Raw genomic sequence first — 23,882 nt, 5'->3', positions numbered from 1 at the left:
CAAGAGGGGTTACAAGTCTGTGAGATGTGTCCTGGGAGGTCAGGGGGCAGAGAGAGGGGGGTCAAGAACAGAACCAGAGAAGATAAGGGGCAGAGAGAGAGAGATAGAGACAGAAAAAGGATGAGGGGGCGGAGGGAGGAAGGGTGAGGGGAAGGCATGGAGGAAGGCAAAATGTGATGGAGGGTTAGAACATAGAACATTACAGCTCAGTACAGGCCCTTCAGCCCTCGATGTTGCACCGACCAGTGGAACGAATCTAATGAACCCCTAACCTAAACTATTCCAACATTATCCATATGCCTATCCACTGACCATTTGATCACCCTTAAAGTTGGCAAGTCCACAACTGCTGCAGGCAGCGCATTCCACGACCTTACTACCCTCTGAGTAAAGAACCTACCTCTGACATCCGTCCTACAATTACCACCCCTTAATTTAAAGCTGTGTCCCCTCGTGTTAGCCATTAGCACGGCTAAAGTGCCTGATAGGTTGAACAGGCTCCTTTGATCCTGTGCTCATGATGGGCATGGTTTGTCATGGTGTCTGCTTTGGATTTTTATTGAGATATTTGTGTACATTGTTCTGATATCAAAAGAGATCTCCACAAAATAATACAAGCAAATTACTGTGGAGGCTGGAATCTGAAACCAAACGAGAAAACACTGGGAAATCTCAGTAGGTCTGGCAGCATCTGTGTGGAGAGAAAATAGCTGACGTTTCGAGTCTAGATGACCCTTTGTCGAAGCTGACAAAGTGTCTACACACGCAAGCACAGCACGATTCTGGGTCCACCACCCCAGGATCCGCGCAGATCCCACTGCTATTCGCTGGGATGTGTAATTCCGAGATGCTTCCACCAAATAGGGAGGGCCTCGGAGTAAGAGACACACTTCCCCCCACACTCCCAACCTGAGGGTTCCTGTGACTCAACCAAGATCACAGCCTCCCAGTGCTGCTCCCCCACCCCGCCCTCCACTCAATCAGCCCGACTGCTGTGTTCATCCCTGCAGCCTGTTGACTGCTCTCTGTGCCTCATAAATGCAGTCGTTCACCGAGACGCCCAGGTACGAGGCTCCAATCAGCGACAGGGGCAAGTGATGTTCCTCAATAGATCCAAAAATAATGTCTGCGAGGAGAAAGAGAAACAGAGACAAACTTCACCACAGGATTCAAAGTCAAAATCCACCGTGTGTCAGTTACAGTGTGACAAGAACTGACAACTTAACCTGTGACAACTTTAGAAAGCACCTCTAATCCATTAAAACATCCAGAATGCAGAAGGGTACAGAGATAGGGAGGGTTGCAGGGACTGGAGGAGGTTACAGAAATAGGGGGGGTTGTAGGGGCTGGAGGAGATTAAAGAGATAGGGAGGGTTGTAGGGGCTGGATGAGGTTACAGAGATAGGGAGGGTTGTAGGGGCTGGAGGAGGTTACAGAGATAGGGAGAAGTGTAGGGGCTGGAGGAGGTTACAGAGATAGGGAAAGGTGTAGGAGCTGGAGGAGGTTACAGAGAAAGGAAAAGGTGTAGGGGCTGGAAGAGGTTACAGAGATAGGGAAAGGTGTAGGGGCTGGAAGAGGTTACAGAGATAGGGAGAGGTGTAGGGGCTGGAGGAGGTTACGGGAGGAGGTTGAGGTGTTGTTGGACTGAGAGCCACTGTACATGAGCAAGCAGAGGGGGTAATGAGTAAATTTGTGTGGGTTAGGGACGGAGGGAAGCATTGATTTAAACATGCTCTATTTTACGTAGCATGAGTGAGATCAACCAAGAGACAGTGAGCAGGAAATGAGCTGATACATAGAGGAAATGATGTTAGAGATCGAAGCAGATATAGTAGTTGTTCCACAGACACACTCACCCAAGTGTTTCGAGTGCCCTAGTGTATACTGTGGGATACAGTCCTGTAAAAATATTCAAGGGAACAGTTAGTCCTATGTGTCTGAGGGACATTTACTCCTCACATATCCCCGTGCTATACCTGTCCTGGGAATGTTTGATGGGACAGTGTAGAGGGAGATTTACTCTGTGTCTAACACCATGCTGTACCTGTCCTGGGACTGTTTGATGGGGACAGTGTAGAGGGAGATTTACTCTGTATCTAACCCCGTGCTGTACCTGTCCTGGGAGTGTTTGATGGGGACAGTGTAGAGGGAGATTTACTCTGTATCTAACCCCATGCTGTACCTGTACCTGTGAGTGTTTATGGGACATTGTACATGGAATCTCACCTTCAGCACTTTGAGGATGGTTTTCAGGGGTTTCTGCTTGATCCCCAGGTGATGTTGCACTGCTTCCAATGCTCGCTGAAGCAGATGGTCCTTAGGTACAGTGTCTGGATCACCAAAGGCCTTTTGGAACCAGGAGCCACCCATCATGACCTGGAAACATTAAAGGGAAACATTAGACTGAAGGTGATGACACCTCACTCGCTTGCAACTCACTGGAGGCAGATGATACCATTATTCTCTCAGTGACAGTAGGTCGCTCGCAAACACAACTGTGCCAATTAACATGAGGCAGTGAATTGTGAAGCAAAAGTTTTGTTCCTGATCCTGTTATCTCATTGAGCATCTGGGGCAATTACGCTCTTACTGACCCCCTTGATTGACTGCTGTCTCACTGACCCCTTCACCAGTCCAAAATGTACCTGTGAGGGAGCTGCCTAGTAACATCAGTAACAAGAATTTAAAAAGACATGATAAGTTGTGATTTGTCCAGCAACAGGTGGAGATCTGCCCAGTGACAGCAGTAGCCAGCATTCGAAAGGCATGATGAGATACAATTTGCCCAGTGACAAGATTAGCAGGCATCTAGACAAAATCAGGCGTAAATTGTCCTATTAGTAGAAACAGTTTATCTAGACAACTGAGAGATCAGTGAAGATACCCACATGCTAATTTCTAGAGCTAAGGAATTTGAGAGATGTAGACAGCCCAAATGGAATATCAAAGGGGCCAATGCATCCAAAACGTGAGAGGTTAGTTTCTATCTAATAGCCCGAGAGGCCTGAATCTTCAGGGAGGCCTGTTTCAGCAAACATTTAGAGCCACAACAGATATTCTCCTCGACAAGACGTACTTTTGTACCTTCACTGAACCAGCAACAGACAGTTTCCCAGACCTGACCATGTATTGTGTGGTAACTATAAGCTGGATTTGACTTATAGGGCCTGGTTTTATCAACAATTCGGGCACGAAATCGTGGTAAGTTCGGGCATCGGGCCTGTAACGTGATCTGCACCTGAAACCGAGCAGATCGCACCTTTACCGATACTCAATTTGGGCACAGATCCGGTCTGCGCCCCAATTGGGCAGCTCGGCAATTTAAATATATTAACATGCATTTAAATCCACTTAATGAACTGCGCGCCCAACTCTCCCGCCAAATCCCACTTTACCGTCTTCGGATCTGTTCCGGATCCGTGCTGTCATCAACCTGCAGAATAAAAATCCAAAGCGGATTCCTATTCTGCAGGGGAACCTCCGAAGCCCATCCTCCTCGAACACTCCCCCTCCTGGAGGGAGGGGGGGCTCAGATGGATCTCTGGTTGCGGAGGGGGCGGTGGAGGATGATGAGGGAGGGGGGGGATGGACTTAGGAGAATCTCCACCACCCTCCCAACCAGACATCCATCTCAGCCTGCTCCCCCCCCTCCTCTGGCTGACACCAGCGGAAGGCCAGGAAGGTGCTGCAAGCTGTCCAACGAGTGCAGTAAGTGGTCTCACAACACCAGTCCAGCAGGACTTTAACCTGGTGTTGTGAGACTTCTTACTGTGTTCACCCCAGTCCAACGCCGGCATCTCCACATCGACGCGTGCAGGTCAGAAGGATGGTGGAGGGAGAGCAGCAATCCAGGTAGGCTGGGGGTGTGCTCTGCCGAGGGGGGGTCCTGCCTCCCGGGAGGGTCTGATCATGGTCTGGGGGGGGGGGGGGGGGGGGGGAATGGGGGCCTGCCTCCCAGGTGGGGGGGGGGGGGGGGTGGTTCTGATTGCTCCTCATCCTCCCACCCTATCACCACCCGTTCCCTTCCCCTCCCCCTCCCACCTCTCTCTGCTGGTTTTGTCTTTTGTGCCCAGCGCACTGTTTCAGATTTGTTTTTCCAGAGCTCTGATCGTTCCCTAAGCCCCGCCCACAGCACGGACCGGACCGGAGCCGGCAAAAAGCGTACGGGCGCGCTGGAACGAGGATTCCGGGCTCGGATCCGTATTATGCCCACATCCAGCCCTTAGCCTCCGATTGGTAAAATCGGGCCCATAGAGTTACAAAGCTGGATGTTGTTTGATGTTTCAGTGAGTTCAGGAAATGAAAGTATAGTTTGGGAACAAAAGATAATATCAGAGAAACGATATGTGTTTACTTAAGTGATATAGTGTATTATAGTCCTTCCTCTCATGTATTTTTCTTTTACTTTAATAAACATTGGAATAATTGTTTGCATAAAGGCTGGACTGTTTTCTCACTGGGTAGTGTGTAGCTCCTCATATTAATCCAAAGAAATATACACCAGTAAACCCAGTTTTTCAGGTTGGGACACTGTCACACACCAGCAGGGTTTGGAACAGCCTCACTGAGTACAGCCTTTCAAAATAATGAATGCCTCACGCCTGCCCCACACTCATTCTCCCCACCATATCATCCCGTGGCACTGTACCGTAAGTCTGGTAGTTTGAGGGCCCACTCGATTCTGTTGTGGGAAACTGCAGGAATCGTACACAATGCCGAGGATTTCTCCGCTCTCTCGTGAGGGGATGAGGTGTCCAAAACCCTGCAGGCAGGGGAGAGGTAACAGTGAGTACAGAGGGGCTGAGCGGTGGGGGGGGGGGCGCAGAGCGAGGAGGTTGGAGCCGGAGCAAGGGGTTTGGGTTTTGAGCGAAGGGAGACAGGGGGATGGGAGGCGAAATGAGGGGGTCATGGGCAGAAAGAGAGGGTCATGTGCGGAATAAGGGGGACGGGATGGGACGGAACGGAACGGGACGGGACGGCCGACTGAGGGGGGCGGATGGACTTGGGGGAGAGGGCTTAAGGTGGGAGATCTGGGGGGGGGGAGCCGGTGGCCCAAAGGACCCGAGCGAAGGGGGGTGCTGAACGAGGGGGCCGAGGGCAGAGCGAGTGCGCCTGGGGTGCAGAGCGAGGGGGACGGGGGCTGAGTGAGGGGGCCGGGGGGGGGGGGGGGGGGGGGGCGGGCAGAGCGAATTGACTGGCAGGGGGGTGGGGTCGGAGCGAAGGAGCCACGGGGCTCGGAGCGAGGGGCCGAGAGGGCGGTCAGAGCGAGGGGGCCGGGGACAGAGAGAGAGGGTGTCAAGGAGGAGAGGGTGTTGGGTGGAGAGGGGGGTGTGTCGGGGAAGACAGGGGGTCGGGGAGGAGAGGGAGGGAGTCGGGGAGGAGAGAAAGAGAGTTGGGGGCAGAGAGATGGGGTCGAGGGACAAAAGGGGTGGGTTGGGGAGGAACGAGAGGGGCCGGGAGCGGAGAAAGAGGGAGTCGGGGGAGCAGACAGAGGGTGTAGGGGTGGGGGAGAGACAGAGCGAGAGAGAGGCTTGGGACGTGCAGGAGTATGAGAGGTATGAATGGGTTTATCTGCAATCTGAGAGAGCCTCACCGAGACAGGCAACACCAGGCCCTCATACTCCAGGTTGACCACAGTGACCGACACACTGGAGATCTTCCTCAGTCTCTCACGTAGAACACCCAAGGATGGAGGGAGGATCCTGCTCAGCGCTGCATGAACAGGAGAGGTGAGAGGTCAAAGGGTGATGCACAATGATGCACATGAACACAAGTTCATTTACCCTGTGTACAAACCTTTCGCTGGGATTGAGGAAAAAATGTGATCCGCATTCACAATCCCATCGTCAAGCTGCACCTGAAAGTGAGAACAAACAGTTCAAAGTTTAGAAACAGTAATGGGTGAAGGAGGCAGGGTAGTTTAGATAAAGAATAACAGATTCCCAGCAGTGAGTCACAGACTGCAATCTAATCGCGGGTTCAGGATAGTGTAGAAAAGGAATAACAGATACCCAGGAGTGAGTTACAGACTGGAATCTAATCGAGGGGTTCGGGGTGGTTTATATATAGAATAACAGATGCCCGTGAGTGAGTTACAGACTGGAATCTAATCGAGGGGTTTCGGGTGGTTTATATATAGAATAACAGATACCCGGGAGTGAGTTACAGACTGGAATTTAATAGAAAGGTTCAGGATGGTTTAGATAAGGAATAACTGATACCCGGGAGTGAGTTACAGACTGGAATCTAATCGAGGCGTTCAGGGTGGTCTATATATAGAATAACAGATACGTGGGAGTGAGTAATAGATTGGAAACTAATTGAGGGGTTCGGGGTGGTTTATATATAGAATAACAGATACCCAGGAGTGAGTTACAGACTGGAATCTAATTGAGCAATTCAGAGTGGTTTATCCATAAAATAACAGATACCTGTGAATGAGTTACTGACTGGAATCTAATCGAGGGGTTCAGGGTCATTGATATATGAAATAACAGATACCCGGGAGTGAGTTACTCTCTCAGTTCATATTCTTCCACTCCCTCTTTGATCACTGACACTCTTTGTCACCCTCTTCCCCTTGATCTCTCTCAGTTTCTACCTATCCACACCTTGATATCCCAAAGCCAGTATCCCACCCTTAATCTCTCATACTTAATCTCCCTCAGCAGTCACATTGCTCTGAGTTACAGACTGGAATCTAATTGAGGGGTTCAGGGTGGTTTATAAATAGAATAACAGATACCCAGGAGTGAGTTACAGACTGGAATCTAATTGAGGGGTTCAGGGTGGTATGTATATATAGAATAACAGATGTCTGAAAGTGAGTTAGAGACTGCAATCTAATTGAGGGGATTGAGATGGTTTATAGATAGAATAACGGATACCTGGGAATGAGTTACAGGCTGGAATCTAATCGAGGGGTTCCGGGTGGCTTACATACAGAATAACAGATATGTGGGAGTGAATTACAGACTGGAATCTAATCGAGGGGTTCAGGGAGGTTTATATATAGAATAACAGATACCCGGGAGTGAGTTACAGACTGGAGTCTAATCGAGGTGTTTGGGGTGGTTTATATATAGAATAACAGATACCCGGGAGTGAGTTACAGACTGGAATCTAATCGAGGGGTTCAGGGTGGTTTATATTGTAGCCAAACAGGCCATCTAAAATGGCGTTTTGTAAAGCACTCTGGGATAACTGGGCAAGAAACTAAACCAACAGGCTGCAGTTTAAAGACAGACAAACAGGCTGCAACCCTGATGAGTGAATACACAGGATATGGGCCATCTCCAGGATGAAACAGACTTTCTGATCACACTGGGTTGTGTGCCAGACGTAAAGGCACCGTGAATCCTTATTTAGGAGGAAGGTATGTGACCTATGTGCCTACAACACATACAGGCATGGCTGCCAGGGACACACCCAGAGATCGGTGTGGTAGCACCTGATTGGACTCTTATCGATCAGGGTGATCAAGTCCTGATCGATTGATTGGCAATGGCCAAAAAAAGGGCGTGAAACCAAACGGGGTATAAAGGATGCTGCACAACCAGGAATCTCTCTCTCTGACCCCCACAAACAAGCTACAACGACGGAGAGCCACCACACCTGAGAAGGGAGGAAAGAAAGAAGACCAGAGCCAGGGTACCACACCAGGCTAAAGGACCAGACTACGCAGACAACTACCAAGACCAGTGCAGAGATAAAGGCTACTATCTGTTTGGGGACTTGTCAGTCACGCAAAGTTAAGTCAAGGTCTTGTATTGTACTTGAATTCTAATATTTTCTATAAGATAACTTATTGTTGGTCGGGTTATTGATTGTGTGGGTTTAAATAAATATTGTTTGTACTAATAAGACGTCTACTCAAAGTTATTTGTGCACCGTATAAGGGTTAAAACAGGCTGATTTTTACAACAATATATAGAATAGCAGATACCCGGGAGTGAGTTACAGACTGGCATCTAATCGAGGGGTTCAGGGTGGTTTATATATAGAATAACAGATACCCAGGAGTGAGTTACAGACTGGAATCTAATCGAGGGGTTCGGGGTGGTTTATATTTAGAATAATAGATACCTGAGAGTGAGTTACAGACTGGAATCTAATTGAGGGGTTTAGCGTGGTTTATATATAGAATAACAGATACCGGGAGTGAGTTATAGACTAGAATATAAGAACATAAGAAATAGGAGCAGGAGTAGGCCATCTAGCCCCTCGAGCCTGCCCTGCCATTCAATAAGATCATGGCTGATCTGTCGCTGCTCAGTTCCACTTTCCCGCTATCTCCCCATAACCCTTAATCCCCTCTCTTATCAAAAACCCATCAACCCGCGTCTTAAAAATATTTAGCGAGGCAGCCTCCACCACTTCAACGGGCAGAGAATTCCAGAGATTCACCACCCTTTGAGTGAAGAAGTTCCTCCTCAACTCCGTTCTAAACCGCCCCCCTTTTATCTTGAGGCTGTGCCCCCTAGTCCTACTGTCTTTTTTGAGCGGGAAGAGTCTCTCCACCTCTATCCTATCCATCCCATTCATCATCTTATACGTCTCAATGAGATCTCCTCTCATTCTTCTAAACTCTAACGAGTACAAGCCCAGTTTATTCAGCCTCTCCTCATAGCTCAACCCCAACGCCGGTATCAGCCTAGTAAACCTCCTCTGCACTCCCTCCAAGGCCAAAATATCTTTGCGCAGGTGCGGCGCCCAAAACTGCACACAGTACTCCAGCTGCGGCCTCACCAATGCCCTATACAGCTGCAGCAAGACCTCCCTACTTCTATATTCAATCCCCCTCGCTATGAAGGCCAGCATCCCATTTGCCTTCCTGACCACCTGCTGCACCTGCAAGCTGGGTTTTTGCGACTCATGCACAAGGACCCCGAGGTCCCTCTGCACCGTCGCCTGCTGCAGTTTTTCGCCACGTAAGTAATAGTCCTTCCTACCATTCTTCCTACCAAAGTGGACCACCTCACACTTGCCAACATTAAATTCCATTTGCCATTTCCTGGCCCATTCGCCCAGCCTATCTAGATCCTTCTGCAGACTCTCCACACCCTCCGCACAATTTGCCGTTCCCCCAATCTTGGTGTCATCAGCAAATTTCGGCACCCTACACTCGGTTCCCTCCTCCAGATCATCTATATAAATGGTAAAAAGCTGAGGCCTCAGCACCGACCCCTGGGGCACTCCACTAGTCACCATCCGCCAATCCGAATAGCACCCGTTGACCCCCACTCTCTGCCTCCTATTTGACAACCAATCCTCTATCCACGCTAACACCCTACCCCCAACTCCATGTCCCTCGACCTTCTGCAACAACCTCTTGTGAGGTACTTTGTCAAACGCCTTCTGAAAATCTAGAAAGACCACATCCACCGGCTCTCCTCTATCCACCGCCCTCGACACATTCTCATAGAACTCCAGTAAATTTGTCAGACACGACTTCCCTTTAATGAAACCGTGCTGCGTCTGCTCTATCAAGCAATTCCCTTCAAGATGCCTCGCAATTTCCTCCTTAATGACAGATTCTAACATTTTACCCACCACAGACGTTAAACTAACCGGCCTATAATTCCCCGCCTTTTGCCTGGCACCCTTCTTAAACAATGGTGTAACATTAGCCGTTTTCCAATCATCTGGCACTTCCCCGGAATCCAGCGACGTCTGGAAAATAACCACCAAGGCATCCACTATCACCTCCGCCATTTCTTTCAGAACCCTCGGATGCATTCCATCCGGTCCTGGGGACTTGTCCACAATCAGCCCCTCCAGTCTGTTGAGCACCGCCTCTCTAGTAACAGTAATGTCATTAAGACCCTCCAGTCCTACCAGCTTTCCATCGCTAACACCCGGCAAATTATTCACGTCCTCCTCCGTGAAGACAGAAACAAAAAAGTTATTCAATACCTCAGCCATATCCTCATCCCCTACCACTAGGTCCCCTTTCTCATCCTCTAAAGGACCAACATTATAATCGACGGACTTGGGGTGGTTTATATATATGTACAGTTCTCCTATTTTGTTTAAACCCTGACCTTCCAGGCTCTGTCAGCTGACTGCTGGAGTCCATGGACTGGTGCATTCAGGTGAATCTCCACTCCCCGTCTCAGTAATTCCTGCTGCATCGCTTCTGGAAGTGTTTGCATTCCTTTCTTCAGGGACCACTGCGCCCAACCCTCTTGCTTGGCTCGGCTAATTAACTGGGAGGTGAAGGGCAGATCCTTGCCAGCTGTAGAGTGACAGAAGGTGGACATGTACCTTGAGATGAACATGACAGCTCACCAGTTCTTCAAAGAGAGTGTGTGAGAACGAAAGGGAGAGAGAGTGTGTGAGAACGAAAGGGAGAGAGAGTGTGTGAGAACGAAAGGGAGAGAGAGTGTGTGAGAACGAAAGGGAGAGAGAGTGTGTGAGAACGAAAGGGAGAGAGAGTGTGTGAGAACGAAAGGGAGAGAGAGTGTGTGAGAACGAAAGGGAGAGAGAGTGTGTGAGAACGAAAGGGAGAGAGAGTGTGTGAGAACGAAAGGGAGAGAGAGTGTGTGAGAACGAAAGGGAGAGAGAGTGTGTGAGAACGAAAGGGAGAGAGAGTGTGTGAGAACGAAAGGGAGAGAGAGTGTGTGAGAACGAAAGGGAGAGAGAGTGTGTGAGAACGAAAGGGAGAGAGAGTGTGTGAGAACGAAAGGGAGAGAGAGTGTGTGAGAACGAAAGGGAGAGAGAGTGTGTGAGAACGAAAGGGAGAGAGAGTGTGTGAGAACGAAAGGGAGAGAGAGTGTGTGAGAACGAAAGGGAGAGAGAGTGTGTGAGAACGAAAGGGAGAGAGAGTGTGTGAGAACGAAAGGGAGAGAGAGTGTGTGAGAACGAAAGGGAGAGAGAGTGTGTGAGAACGAAAGGGAGAGAGAGTGTGTGAGAACGAAAGGGAGAGAGAGTGTGTGAGAACGAAAGGGAGAGAGAGTGTGTGAGAACGAAAGGGAGAGAGAGTGTGTGAGAACGAAAGGGAGAGAGAGTGTGTGAGAACGAAAGGGAGAGAGAGTGTGTGAGAACGAAAGGGAGAGAGAGTGTGTGAGAACGAAAGGGAGAGAGAGTGTGTGAGAACGAAAGGGAGAGAGAGTGTGTGAGAACGAAAGGGAGAGAGAGTGTGTGAGAACGAAAGGGAGAGAGAGTGTGTGAGAACGAAAGGGAGAGAGAGTGTGTGAGAACGAAAGGGAGAGAGAGTGTGTGAGAACGAAAGGGAGAGAGAGTGTGTGAGAACGAAAGGGAGAGAGAGTGTGTGAGAACGAAAGGGAGAGAGAGTGTGTGAGAACGAAAGGGAGAGAGAGTGTGTGAGAACGAAAGGGAGAGAGAGTGTGTGAGAACGAAAGGGAGAGAGAGTGTGTGAGAACGAAAGGGAGAGAGAGTGTGTGAGAACGAAAGGGAGAGAGAGTGTGTGAGAACGAAAGGGAGAGAGAGTGTGTGAGAACGAAAGGGAGAGAGAGTGTGTGAGAACGAAAGGGAGAGAGAGTGTGTGAGAACGAAAGGGAGAGAGAGTGTGTGAGAACGAAAGGGAGAGAGAGTGTGTGAGAACGAAAGGGAGAGAGAGTGTGTGAGAACGAAAGAGAGAGAGAGTGTGTGAGAACGAAAGAGAGAGAGAGAGTGTGTGAGAACGAAAGAGAGAGAGAGAGTGTGTGAGAACGAAAGAGAGAGAGAGAGTGTGTGAGAACGAAAGAGAGAGAGAGAGTGTGTGAGAACGAAAGAGAGAGAGAGAGTGTGTGAGAACGAAAGAGAGAGAGAGTGTGTGTGAGAACGAAAGAGAGAGAGAGTGTGTGTGAGAACGAAAGAGAGAGAGAGTGTGTGTGAGAACGAAAGAGAGAGAGAGAGTGTGTGAGAACGAAAGAGAGAGAGACAGCGAGAAAGAGAGAGACAGCGAGAAAGAGAGAGACAGCGAGAAAGAGAGAGACAGCGAGAAAGAGAGAGAGGGAACACGAAAGAGACAGAGAACAAAAGAGAGAGAGAGAGATCGAGTGAGCGAAAACGAAAGGGGCAGAGTGAGCGAAAGCGGGGGGCAAGGGAGGGGGAGGTGGGGAAGGGGGAGAAGGGACGGGGAGAAGGGACGGGGAGATGGTACAGGTGAAAAGGGGAGACAGAGGGAAGGATGGACGGGGGGGGTAGGGGGGACGGGGATGGGGGAGAAGCAACGGGGGGGAAGGGGGTCAGGGAAAAAGGGGATGGGGAGGGGGCACAGGGGGACGGGCAGGGAGGTACTGGGGGAGGGGGACAAGGGCCAGGGGATGGGGGGGGAAAACAGGAGGTGGGACAGGGGAGGGGGGGCAAAAGGCAGGGGAGGAGAGGATGGGGGAATAGGTGATGGGGGACAGGGAGTGGGAGGACAAGGGGAGCAAGGGCAGGGGTACAGGAGGACAAGGGGAGCTGGTGATGGGGGGCATTGGAAGGATGAGGACACTGGGAGGGGGCAGGCAGGGGGACGGGGGGGACCAGGGAGGACAGTGGGCGGGAACGGGGGGGGGGGGGCGGGGAGTGGACAGATAAAGGAGGGGGTGGAGGGGGTGGGGGGGGCAGGGAGAATTGTGGGACAGGGGAAGGGGTTGACAGGATGGGGGCAAGGTGGACAGGACAGGGGAGAGGGGGGAGGACAGCAGTGAGGCGGGGGACAGGAAGGAGGGGACAGGGAGGAGAGGGGGGACAGGGTGGAGGGTTGGGCAAGTGTGGGGGGGGAACAGGTGGGCAGGGACAGGGGGACAAGGGACAGGGTGGTACGGGGAAGGGGGTACCGCTGTGAGGAGGGAAAGGGTGGAGGGAGGGCAGGGGGACGACAGGGGTAGGGGGCGAGGGGGGGTTCAAGCGGTTGGGGACTGGGGAGATGGGGGACGGGGAGAGGGGGGACAGGGGAGAGGGCAGACAGGGAGCTGAGGGCAGGGGAGGGGGTATGGGCAGGCAGGGGGCGGGGGAAAAGCGAGAGACTGAGAGCGAGAGAGAGACAGACAGAGAGAGAAAGCAAGTGAGAGAGGTGGACAGGGGGAGGGGGGCATGGGGAGGGGGAGTAGGGGGGAAACGAGGGATGGGGTGGAGGGGAGGCTGAGGGGGGGCGGAGGGGAGGCTGGGGGGCAGAGGGGAGGTTGGAGGGGAGGCTGGGGGGCGGGCGGAGGGGCAGCTGAGATGGGGTGGAGGGGCGGCTGAGTGGGCACTGGTCCAGTGGAAAGGGGGAAAAAGGGGGGAAGGGGGAAAAAGGGGGGGAGGGGGAAAAAGGGGGGGGAGGGGGAAAAAGGGGGGGGAGGGGGAAAAAGGGGGGGAAGGGGGAAAAAGGGGGGGAAGGGGGAAAAAGGGGGGGAAGGGGGAAAAAGGGGGGGAAGGGGAAGGGCGAAAGTGGAGGGTGGGAATGAGGAGTGGGGGAGTGGAGATGGGTCAGAGGGGAAAGGAGGGATGGGGGGAGGAGAGGCAGGGAGAATTTACTGGGGCAAGCTCACTGACCTCCTCCTCCTCCTACAATCATTCCGATCAGCACAGATCCAAATCTCCTCTCAGCTTGGAAGAGCATGGGGAAGCAGGATCGGACACTGAGCTGCCTGCTGTCTCCTGCAAAGATCCCACGGCACAAACTGTCAACGGCAATCTCCGCCAGCTTGGAAGAGAAAGAAGAAAAGCATGTCCGAGGGTGGAGAGATTGGAGTGAGAGAGAGAGAGAGGGCCCGGGCGTGCGCGCGCGAGGGAGAGGGCGCGGGGGAGAGGGCCCGGGGGAGAGGGCGCGAGGGAGAGGGCCCGGGGGAGAGGGCGCGAGGGAGAGGGCCCGGGGGAGAGGGCGCGAGGGAGAGGGCGCGGGGGTGAGCAAGAGAACGAGGGAGAGCAGGAGAACGAGGGAGAGCAAGTGAGCGACAGAGCGCAAGAGAACGACAGAATGAGAGAGAGAGAAAGAGAGCGAGAGACAGGGGCAGAGAGACAAAAGCACAGAGAGTGAGAGAGAGAGAGAGAGAGCCAGACAGAGAGAGAGAAGGGGAAAAGCAGTACGCGGGTTGAGGGCAGGGGAGGGTATGTTGGGAGAAAGTGCTGGGGACAGAGTGAGGGAGGGGTTGGAAGGATAGAGTGGAGGGGACTAGTGAGGGAGGTGGTTAGATGGAGGAGGGTTCGGGTGAGGAACGATGGGGTAGTAGAGCGAGGGAGAGCATGTTGGGGGAGGAGAGGGGGTCTATGTTCAGGCGAGGGGACAGAGCGGGTTGGAGAGACGGAATGGGGGGCAGAGGAGATAGAGAGGATGTAGGTGAGGGACTTGAGGTGGTGGGGGTGGGTGCCTATGTACATGAGGGACTGGTGCTCGAGCGTGTGTGTGTGGCAGTGAGTGTCTGTGTGTATAAATATGCAAGTGTGTGCATGAGAGTGTGAGCGTGCATGTGCGTCTGTGTGTGTGCATGCGTGTGTGTGCGGGTTCGTGCGAGTGAGACATATCTACCTTGGACTACTCACCTCCTTTCCAAACCTGCGGGCCACAAAATTGTGAACACTTTCATCCTGCTCTTTTCCCCGTCGGATGAAGGGTTCCCGGAGTAAGCTGCCGATGATCGGCTGGGAGAACGGAGAGTGTGTCATGAAAGCAGACCTTCAAATTTCAAAACGCAAAGTCAGAAAATCTCTCCGGGACTGGTGTTATTGAAAGAGATATGCAGATATCGCCCCCACCCCCAACCACTCCCCACATCCCCCCTGCACCCCCACTCCCCCGCACCCTCATTGCCCCCCCACCACCACCCCACACACCCTGCACCCCCACCACCACCCCACACACCCTGCCACATCCCACCCACATCCCTGCACCCCCACCCACCCCACTAAATCACTATCCCTGTCAATCACCAACCCCTCACCCAACCAACCAATCATCTCCCCCACCTCACCCAACCAACCAATCATCTCCCCCACCTCACCCAACCAATCAATCGTCTCCTCAATCTAGCTGGGTGGGATTGAGGGATTGGGGAGAAGGTGGGTGGGTGGGATTGAGGGATTGGGGAGAAGGTGGGTGGGTGGGAATGAGGGATTGGGGAGAAGGTGGGTGGGTGGGAATGGGGGATTGGGGAGAAGGTGGGTGGGTGGGATTGAGGGATTGGGGAGAAGGTGGGTGGGTGGGATTGAGGGATTGGGGAGAAGGTGGGTGGGTGGGATTGAGGGATTGGGGAGAAGGTGGGTGGGTGGGAATGAGGGATTGGGGAGAAGGTGGGTGGGTGGGAATGGGGGATTGGGGAGAAGGTGGGTGGGTGGGATTGAGGGATTGGGGAGAAGGTGGGTGGGTGGGATTGAGGGATTGGGGAGAAGGTGGGTGGGTGGGATTGAGGGATTGGGGAGAAGGTGGGTGGGTGGGTAGGTAGGTGGGTGGGTGGGTAGGTAGGTGGGTGGGTGGGTAGGTAGGTGGGTGGGTGGGTAGGTAGGTAGGTAGGTGGGTGGGTGGGATTGGGGAGAAGGTGGGTGGGTGGGAATGAGGGATCGGGGCGAAGGTGGGTGGGTGGGTGGGATTGAGGGATCGGGGAGAAGGTGGGTGGGTGGGATTGAGGGATCGGGGAGAAGGTGGGTGGGTGGGATTGAGGGATTGGGGGATTGGGGAGAAGGTGGGTGGGTGGGATTGAGGAGAAGTGGATGGGATTGAGAGATTGTTCAGGTGCTCCTACAATCAGTGACGCACCTGATACCTGATGGTAACTTGCAAAGCTTTCCCCCAACGAACAGATATCGATTCTTGGCAGCCACATCACTGTATGTAACCGGGAGAATGTCACTGTCCAAACCCAAATCAGAAACCTAGAAAGAGAATGGGAGAGAGAACGAGGACAGAACGAAAGAGTGAGAAATAGGTGCAATTAGATTCCAGACTGTAACTCACTCCCAGGTATCTGTTATTCTACATATAAACCACCCCAAATCCCTCGATTAGATTCCAGTCTGTAACTGACTCCTAGGTTTCTGTTATTCAATAAATAAACTATCCCAAACTCCTCCGTTAGATGTCAGTCTACAATTCACTCCCGGGTATCTGTTATTTTATATATAAACCACCCAAAACCCGCAATTAGATTCCAGTCCATAACTCACTCCCAGGAATCTGTTACTCCATATATAAAGCACACTGAACTCTGGGCTCCAGGTTACATTCCCTCACCATCTGGAGTGTGTTCTTTCCCACTATTCCTGCTGGTCTGACTCCTCGTGGCCCATGCTCGAATATGGCTCCTTCTTGTGTCCGTGTTGTTTGCAGCCAACCTCCAGTATGACCACTTGCTTCCAAAAGGATGATCTGGTGACATGAGAAAGAGAAAGAGTGAGGCAGGGAGGAGGAGTCAGTAAGACTGGAAGGGGGAGTGGGGGAGGAAGAGATAAAAAGAGGAAGAACAGGAAGGGCCAAACGGAGACAATGGGGGAAAGGGCGAGAGGGGGAGATGGGTGGACGCTGTGAGACAGAGACAGCGAGAGAGGCCAGGGTAAAGAGTGAGAGTGCAGCACTCCCTCAGTACTGACCCTCTGACAGTGCAGCACTCCCTCAGTACTGACCCTCAGTGCTGAGGGAGTGCTGCACTGTCAGAGGGTCAGTACTGAGGGAGTGCTGCACTGTCAGAGGGTCAGTACTGAGGGAGTGCTGCACTGTCAGAGGGTCAGTACTGAGGGAGTGCTGCACTGTCAGAGGGTCGGTACTGAGGGAGTGCCGCACTGTCAGAGGGTCGGTACTGAGGGAGTGCCGCACTGTCAGAGGGTCAGTGCAGAGGGAGTGCTGCATTGTTGTCGGTGTTGTTTTTTGGATGAGCTGTTAAACTGAGGCTGAGCGTACAAAGTCCCATTTCTTCCCAGTAAAGAAGAGCAAGGGAGACCCTCCTGATACGCTGTGTCTATATTCATCCCTCAATCAACAGCAACCTCAACCAAATGTCTGGATAACACAATGAGCTTGGACCAACAGTGAAAGGGAGGGCAAGATTTCACATCTACTTCCGAAGCCCTGTCCATCAGTAATGTCACCATTGTTCTTCAGTGAACGCTTTATTATACCTCACCTTGGAAACATTGGCAGCACTGCTCAGGCGCAGGCAGGCTGCCAGGCCACTGATCCCAGCTCCAATCACAACCACAGTCTGAGGCATCAATCCTGTAAAATGTGAGAAACAGGAAAAACAGAATGAGTGGGAGAGAGAGAGTCAGATAGACAGAGAGAGTCAGAAAGATAGAGAGCGAGGAGGAGAGAATATGAGAGACAGAGAAAGCGAAAGTCAGAGAGAGTCAGAGACAGGGAAAGTGAAAAAAAGACAAGCAGAGAGAGCAAAAGCAAATCTGAGTCACAGAGACAGAGAGAATACACTGACAGAATCAGAGTGAGAAGGGTGGAGAGTCAGAGAGAGAGAGTCTGAGACAGAGAAAGAGAAAATGGTGGAAAAGCCAGAGTGTGAGGGGACAGAGAGAGGGAGAGAAAAGCACAGAGAGAGTGAAAGAGAAAGTCAGAAACAGCAAAAGAGAGTAAGAGTCAGATGGAGACAAAGGTTGGGGGGTGGGGGTGCAAAGACAGACATAGAGGAACAGGGACAGAGACAAAGAAAGAGACAGAGACAAAGACAGAACATGTATACCGTCAACTTGCCTTCCTTGCTTATACTGAAATGTTTCTGTACTATTTGCCACACCTAACAGAACTTCTGCGCTGAGTTCTGCTTATCATAATGACACAGCACCTTGTTTTATCTCAATGTCTCAAACTTTCCAAAATGGCCTCCTCCTGTTCCTGTGTAACAGGCTCAAGCTGCCCAGCTTGGCCTACTCCTGATCCGATGTAACAGGCTCAAGCGGGGGCTGAATGGCTTCCTACTGTTCCCGTGTAACAGACTCAAGCAGGGGCTGAATGGCCTCCTATTTCTGTGTAACAGGCTCGAGGGGAGCTGAATGGCTTCCTTCTGCTCCTGTGTAATAGGCTCGAGAGGGGCTCAGTGGCCTACTCCTGTTCCTGTGTAACAGGCTCGAAAGGGGCTGAATGGCTTCATCCTGTTTCTGTGTAATAGGCTTGAGAGAGAGGCTGACTGACGTACTCCTGTTTCTGTGTAACAGGTTTGAGTGGGGGCTGAATGGCTGCTCCTGTTCCTGTGCATCAGGCTCGAGAGGAGGCTGTGGGATAAGCTTATAACAGATTAGAGGAATTTCAAACAATTAGGGATTTAAGACACTAATAAATTACCAGCATTCAATGAAATGACCTCAGCTCAGACTCACAGTCTAACAGGGGAACTGTCAGCATTAAGATGGTATGAACACAGTAAGCGATTTAGATAACTATGAGATTTGAACAAATATTTCTGATTTAAACATATATTTTGAATTTTAAAATGTATTTTAGCTGTATTTTTAAAGTAATTGTACACTTTAGTCAAAGGCAGGCTGCTGTGTGGCATGATGGGATGAAGACTTAGCAAAATGAACTACATTTTTTGGAACAATGAAACCACAGAACGTGTATCGTTTTATCAGCAAAAGTTACGATCAGTATCGTTCCCAAAGCCACTTTATGAATAGGGCTGTTCAAAATGTCCTGATAGGACAAGTTCTTCTCAGCCTGGTTCGGCCACTGATATAAATAAGAGTTGGTGGGAACAGTATCTTTGACCTTTGTAGCGAAACACCTGGGATTGCTAAGTGACGAGGAAAGAAACGCCCAGGTTTTATGGATCACTGAAATCCTATGATGTCAGACAGTAGAATGTAAATGGCTAAGGTATATGACAACTATTAACAGTGATTTATTTGTACTAATGGTGACTGGTTAATAACTAACAGGAAGGTGGGAAAAACAAACTTGAGAAATGTCTAATTGTTCTGATGGATGTATTGTAACCTCAGACTGGCACTGGAATGCTCAGAATCTTCTCTTGAATATCTCCCATTGATTGTTGGTCAAATAAAAATACGTCTTTAACTGGGACTTTGCTGAGGGTTTTTAGTCTCTGAAAAGACCCCACAACAATTTTGGCGCTGCAAGCAGGGTGGAGTCACTGGAAACCAGTGGCAGGACGCGTCTCCAACAAGAAGGAGACTATATTTCATTGTTACCACCCAAGTAGTTAAAGTAGTCACGTGTCAAGCCTTCAGACTTGTAAGTTGACCTACCCAAATGAATGTGAGGGGTTGCGAAAACAGTGTTACTGTGTGAAGAAATAACGCTTAAAGAGAGGGAGGCAAGGATGGACTCTTGATAAGTCTTTAACTGTGACACTGGCTTTGTGAGTCTTTGTACTTATTGAGGTTTTTGGGTGATACCTAGTCCCTGAAAAGACCCCGCAACAAAGCTGAATGGTTTCCTCCTGTTCCTGTGTAATAGGCTTGAGAGGGAGCTGAATGACGACCTCCCGTTCCTGCGTACCATGTTCAAGAGAGTATGAATAGCCTCCTCCTGTTCCTGTGTAACAGGCTTGAGAGGGGCTGAATAGCCTCCCTCTCTAATTCTGGGCAGCACACTTCAAAGTCTTGGAGAGGGAACAAATTTGCGTGTCATCCTTGCACAAGGGCCATGCTAATCTTCTCTGTATCGTTCCAATTTTAGTATATGTGCTGCCGAAGCGAGCACCAACTAAGAGAGTGGAGAAGAAGCTGAGATTTCTCCCTTGGGGCACAGAAGGAAGGGGTAGATTTAAGAGAAACTTTAATAGAGGTGCTCGAAATGAAGGGCTTTGATAAAGTCAATGAAATGTATTCCCTAGTGAAAATAATCTTCTGAAAAAAGGATTCTAAAGTGATTCCTGGCTGTGAGGTCATTTCTGAGAAGCGTCCCAGTTACAAGGTTGATATGGAAATTAAAGCCAGGTAACAAAAAAGCAAACAGAGACTAAATGGGAGTTATTAGGTTTCAGCCACAGAGAAGGGAGAGAAAACAGTTTTACATGATGTGTGTAAAGAAAAGGAGAAAGAAGAATACAGCACAGGAGTACCCAGCCTGCACCGATACCCGGTTTCTATCCCTCCGTTCGCTTCTGGTTCATGTGTTTATCAAGATACACCTTGAATGCTGCTAATGTGCCTGCTTCCAACCCTTCAACTGGCACTGCGTTCCAAGCACCCACCATTCTCTGTGTGAAAAACATTCCCGGATGTCTTCCCTAAACTTACCCCCTCTCACCATAAACCTCTGTCAGCTTGCAGTCATAAGAACATAAGAAATAGGAGCAGGAGTAGGCCATCTAGCCCTTCGAGCCTGCCCCGCCATTCAATAAGATCATGGCTGATCTGTCGTGGCTCAGTTCCACTTTCCCGCCCTCTCCCCATAACCCTTAATCCCCTCTTTTATCAAAAACCCATCAACCCGCGTCTTAAAAATATTTAGCGAGGCAGCCTCCACCACTTCAACGGGCAGAGAATTCCAGGGATTCACCACCCTTTGAGTGAAGAAGTTCCTCCTCAACTCCGTTCTAAACCGCCCCCACTTTATCTTGAGGCTGTGCCCCCTAGTCCTACTGTCTTTTTTGAGCGGGAAGAGTCTCTCCACCTCTATCCTATCCATCCCATTCATCATCTTATATGTCTCAATGAGATCTCCCCTCATTCTTCTAAACTCTAACGAGTACAAGCCTAGTTCATTCAGCCTCTCCTCATAGCTCAAACCCCTCAACTCCGGTATCAGCCTAGTAAACCTCCTCTGCACTCCCTCCAAGGCCAAAATATCTTTGCGCAGGTGCGGCGCCCAAAACTGCACACAGTACTCCAGCTGCGGCCTCACCAATGCCCTATACAGCTGCAGCAAGACCTCCTTACTTTTATATTCAATCCCCCTCGCTATGAAGGCCAGCATCCCATTTGCCTTCCTGACCACCTGCTGCACCTGCAAGCTGGGTTTTTGCGACTCATGCACAAGGACCCCGAGGTCCCTCTGCACCGTCGCCTGCTGCAGTTTTTCGCCACGTAAGTAATAGTCCTTCCTACCATTCTTCCTACCAAAGTGGACCACCTCACACTTGTCCAACTTTCCACCCTGGGAAAAAGCTCTGACTATCCACCCTACCTACGCCTCTTATAATTTTGCAGATTTCTATCAGGTTGCCCCTCAGCCTCCATCTTTTCAATGAAAACAATCTGTGTTTATCCAACCTCTCCTCAAAACTAAAAATAATATAACATACTTACAACAGATAGAAAGCTAAAGGCAGGATCAGTGAAGGGATCATGATTTAGAAAATTCTACTGTTTCTACCTCAATCTCTCAATTAAACTGAGAACATTTAACAGAGTTTATTAAGGAGGCAGAATAAAGGAGTCTGTAGAATCTGTGTCATTAAAACAGTTGTGAACTTCACTAAGATGGTTCAGCAAGAGCATGCCTTTTTGGTGTTTAATCATATCATAGAATTCCTGCAGTGCAGGAGGCCATTCGACCCATCAATCATAATCCCATCCAGGATCTATTCCCTGTAACGCCACATATTTATCCTGCTAATCCCCCTGACATTAAGGGGCAATCCGCATGGCCAACCAACCTAACCCGCACATTTTTGGACTGTGGGAGGAAACCAGAGCAACCTGAGGAAGCCTACACAGATTGGGGAAGAATGTGCAAACTCCAGACACCCAAGGCCAGAATTGAACTCGGGTCACTGGCGCTGTGAGGCAGCAGTGCTAAGTAGTGTGCCACCACGCCACCCTGGGGAACCTAGATGTAATAAAGCTGCAGGTTCAAGAGATTCGAGGGCAAATCCAATGAATGGAAAAAGTTAGAGAGCCTACATACAGGAAGTAGCAGTTAAAATGCTTTCAGACTGCATGTGGTACCATACATATACTGGGAGTAATGCTGAGACATTTGTGAGGGTTATCTTGTTGTATTAATGGTTTAATACTGGACAAGTCAGGTTCCTGAGTGAAACCTAGTTTGATTGATCTTATCTATTTTCCTTAGAAATGTGGAATAAAGTTGCTGACTAAATTCACAGGTGCCTGCTGCTGAACTTTTAAATACAAAGAGGAACTTACTTGTTTAAAAAAGGAAGTGGAACTATTGCCACACCAGACACCAATGCTAGAAAGGTCTCAATGCAAATTCCCACTATTACTTTCCCCCAGCAATGTCTGGTGGGCAATATTTGAATTTAGTTGCCGGAGGGAAGGTATGTGTTGAAATTGGGGTCAACGTGGTCTAGCCCTGCTGCCTCTGGATCCAAGATCCCTGCTTTGCTAAGAGTGGTGAGGGTGGACAATGGGAGGCTCCAGTACAATGGGGGCTCAGGGTGGGAACCACGCGTCCTTGCGCTACTCTATGGCGCCGGCAGCAACAGGACGTCAGAGACATAAACGCGCCTGCGCGCCGGCCTGGTTTGTACTACACCTGCGCGGGATTGCCCTGCTGGGACCAACCGGCCGGCACTGTGACCACTGCGCATGCGCCCCGCCAGCAAAACACTTACAAACACGTCCGAAACCCTGAACTTTTTAACAGCATATGAACCGAACTTAACATGTAGTTGTAGGCAGTAAACGCATCTACAGCGTAAGTCTTAAGCAGGAAAAGAAGCGGGGGTGGTGAGAAATAAAAGCAAAAATCCTGACTCACAACTTCCGGTTGCGCCACCTAAGATGTCGGAGGCACTGGTCCCAGTGCGCATGCGCAACGCACCCTTGCTGGCTCAGCACGTGCGCATGCGCTATAAGCATGCAGTTCGCGACACGCATGCGTGGCGAGTGTCGGTGTGCGTGCGCCATAAGCGGCCCTCGGTGCGCATGCGCCATAAACGGGTGTCGGTACGCATGTGCCATAAGTGTATAGTTCGCGACACGCATGTGTGGCGGGTATCGGTGAGCATGCGCTGTTCTCCAGCCTCATGCTCCTTCGAAGGGGCAGCTGGGACTTCAGTATGGCTCTCTGTGGCTGGAGCTGGCTGTGAATGACGACGATACCAAGGTTGGTGGTGCTGTGGATAGTTTAGAGGGATGTCAGAAGTTGCAGCGTGACATAGATAGGATGCAAGACTGGGCGGAGAAGTGGCAGATGGACTTCAACCTGGATAAATGTGTAGTGGTCCATTTTGGCAGGTGCAATGGGTTGCAGGGGTACAATATCAAGGGTAGGACTCTTAGCTCTTAACCTCATTCACTAGTTTATTATCAGATAAATCGGTTGGACTTAAACCTGGTGTTGTCAGATTTCTTACTGTGTTAACCTCATTCCCTACCAGAGCAGCTTCGTACCCCAGAGGCGTTCATCTGTTGATTGCAAATGGCTGCAATGGCACCCCAACATTTGGGTCATTGGGTGTGGCAATGGCAAGGAGGGCCCCAATCTCCATTCCAGCCTCCAGTGCTGAGCAGAGTTCTCCGGGTGCCCTGGTGCCTGTGATGGAGCAGGAGTCCGAGCCACCATCGCCCTCTGGCCCAGAGAGCAGCCCAAAGAGGACCCCTTCTCCATCTATTGTAGAATCATAGAAATCATAGAAACCCTACAGCACAGAAAGAGGCCATTCGGCCCATTGAGTCTGCACCAGCCACAATCCCACCCAGGCCCTACCCCTCTATCCCTACATACTTACCCACTAATCCCTCTAACCTACGCACCTCAGGACACGAAGGAGCAATTTTTGCATGGCTAATCAACCTAACCCACACATCTTTGGACTGTAGGAGGAAACCGAGCACCCGGAGGAAACCCACGCAGACGTGAGGAGAATGTGTAAACTCTACACAGGCAGTGACCCAAACTGGGAATTGAACCCAGGTCCCTGAAGCTGTGAAGCAGCAGTGCTAACCACTGTGCTACTGTATCCTGGGGGGTGAAATCGAAGTGGAGCCAGGACTAGTTGGTGGGTCCATGCCACCTGCCATATGTACTGCGGCAGGGGACTCAGATGCGTCAACTGCCGGGAGGAGAAATCCCGGATTACTCAGTGGTGGGCACT

General features: G+C 50.8%; 1 protein-coding gene and 1 non-coding gene across 2 annotated transcripts; both read right to left on the bottom strand.

Annotated features, from left to right (window-relative positions):
* Positions 1–540: 540 nt before the first annotated feature.
* On the bottom strand, positions 541–22,611 carry ppox (protoporphyrinogen oxidase). The gene is made up of 13 exons (XM_080184524.1): positions 22,544–22,611; positions 17,025–17,116; positions 16,139–16,273; positions 15,665–15,780; positions 14,455–14,587; positions 13,468–13,618; positions 10,044–10,237; positions 5,797–5,857; positions 5,594–5,712; positions 4,649–4,762; positions 2,227–2,376; positions 1,857–1,899; positions 541–1,126 (listed from the first exon to the last, which is right to left on the bottom strand). The coding sequence occupies exons 2-13, from the start codon at positions 17,109–17,111 to the stop codon at positions 999–1,001; spliced, it is 1,431 nt and encodes a 476-aa protein (XP_080040650.1). The 5' UTR covers positions 17,112–17,116; positions 22,544–22,611; the 3' UTR covers positions 541–998.
* LOC145340100 (U6 spliceosomal RNA) lies at positions 19,467–19,573 on the bottom strand. Its single transcript, XR_013886208.1, has one exon. It is a non-coding gene; the product is annotated as a U6 spliceosomal RNA (small nuclear RNA).
* Positions 22,612–23,882: the final 1,271 nt, after the last annotated feature.

The sequence above is a fragment of the Carcharhinus amblyrhynchos genome, unplaced genomic scaffold, assembly GCF_965287045.1.
Source record: "Carcharhinus amblyrhynchos unplaced genomic scaffold, sCarAmb.v2.hapA scaffold_776, whole genome shotgun sequence".
In the NCBI taxonomy this organism is placed as follows: Eukaryota; Metazoa; Chordata; class Chondrichthyes; order Carcharhiniformes; family Carcharhinidae; genus Carcharhinus; species Carcharhinus amblyrhynchos.
The sequence above is the reverse complement of the archived record's forward strand: the minus strand, read 5'-3'. Positions and strand labels throughout refer to the sequence as shown.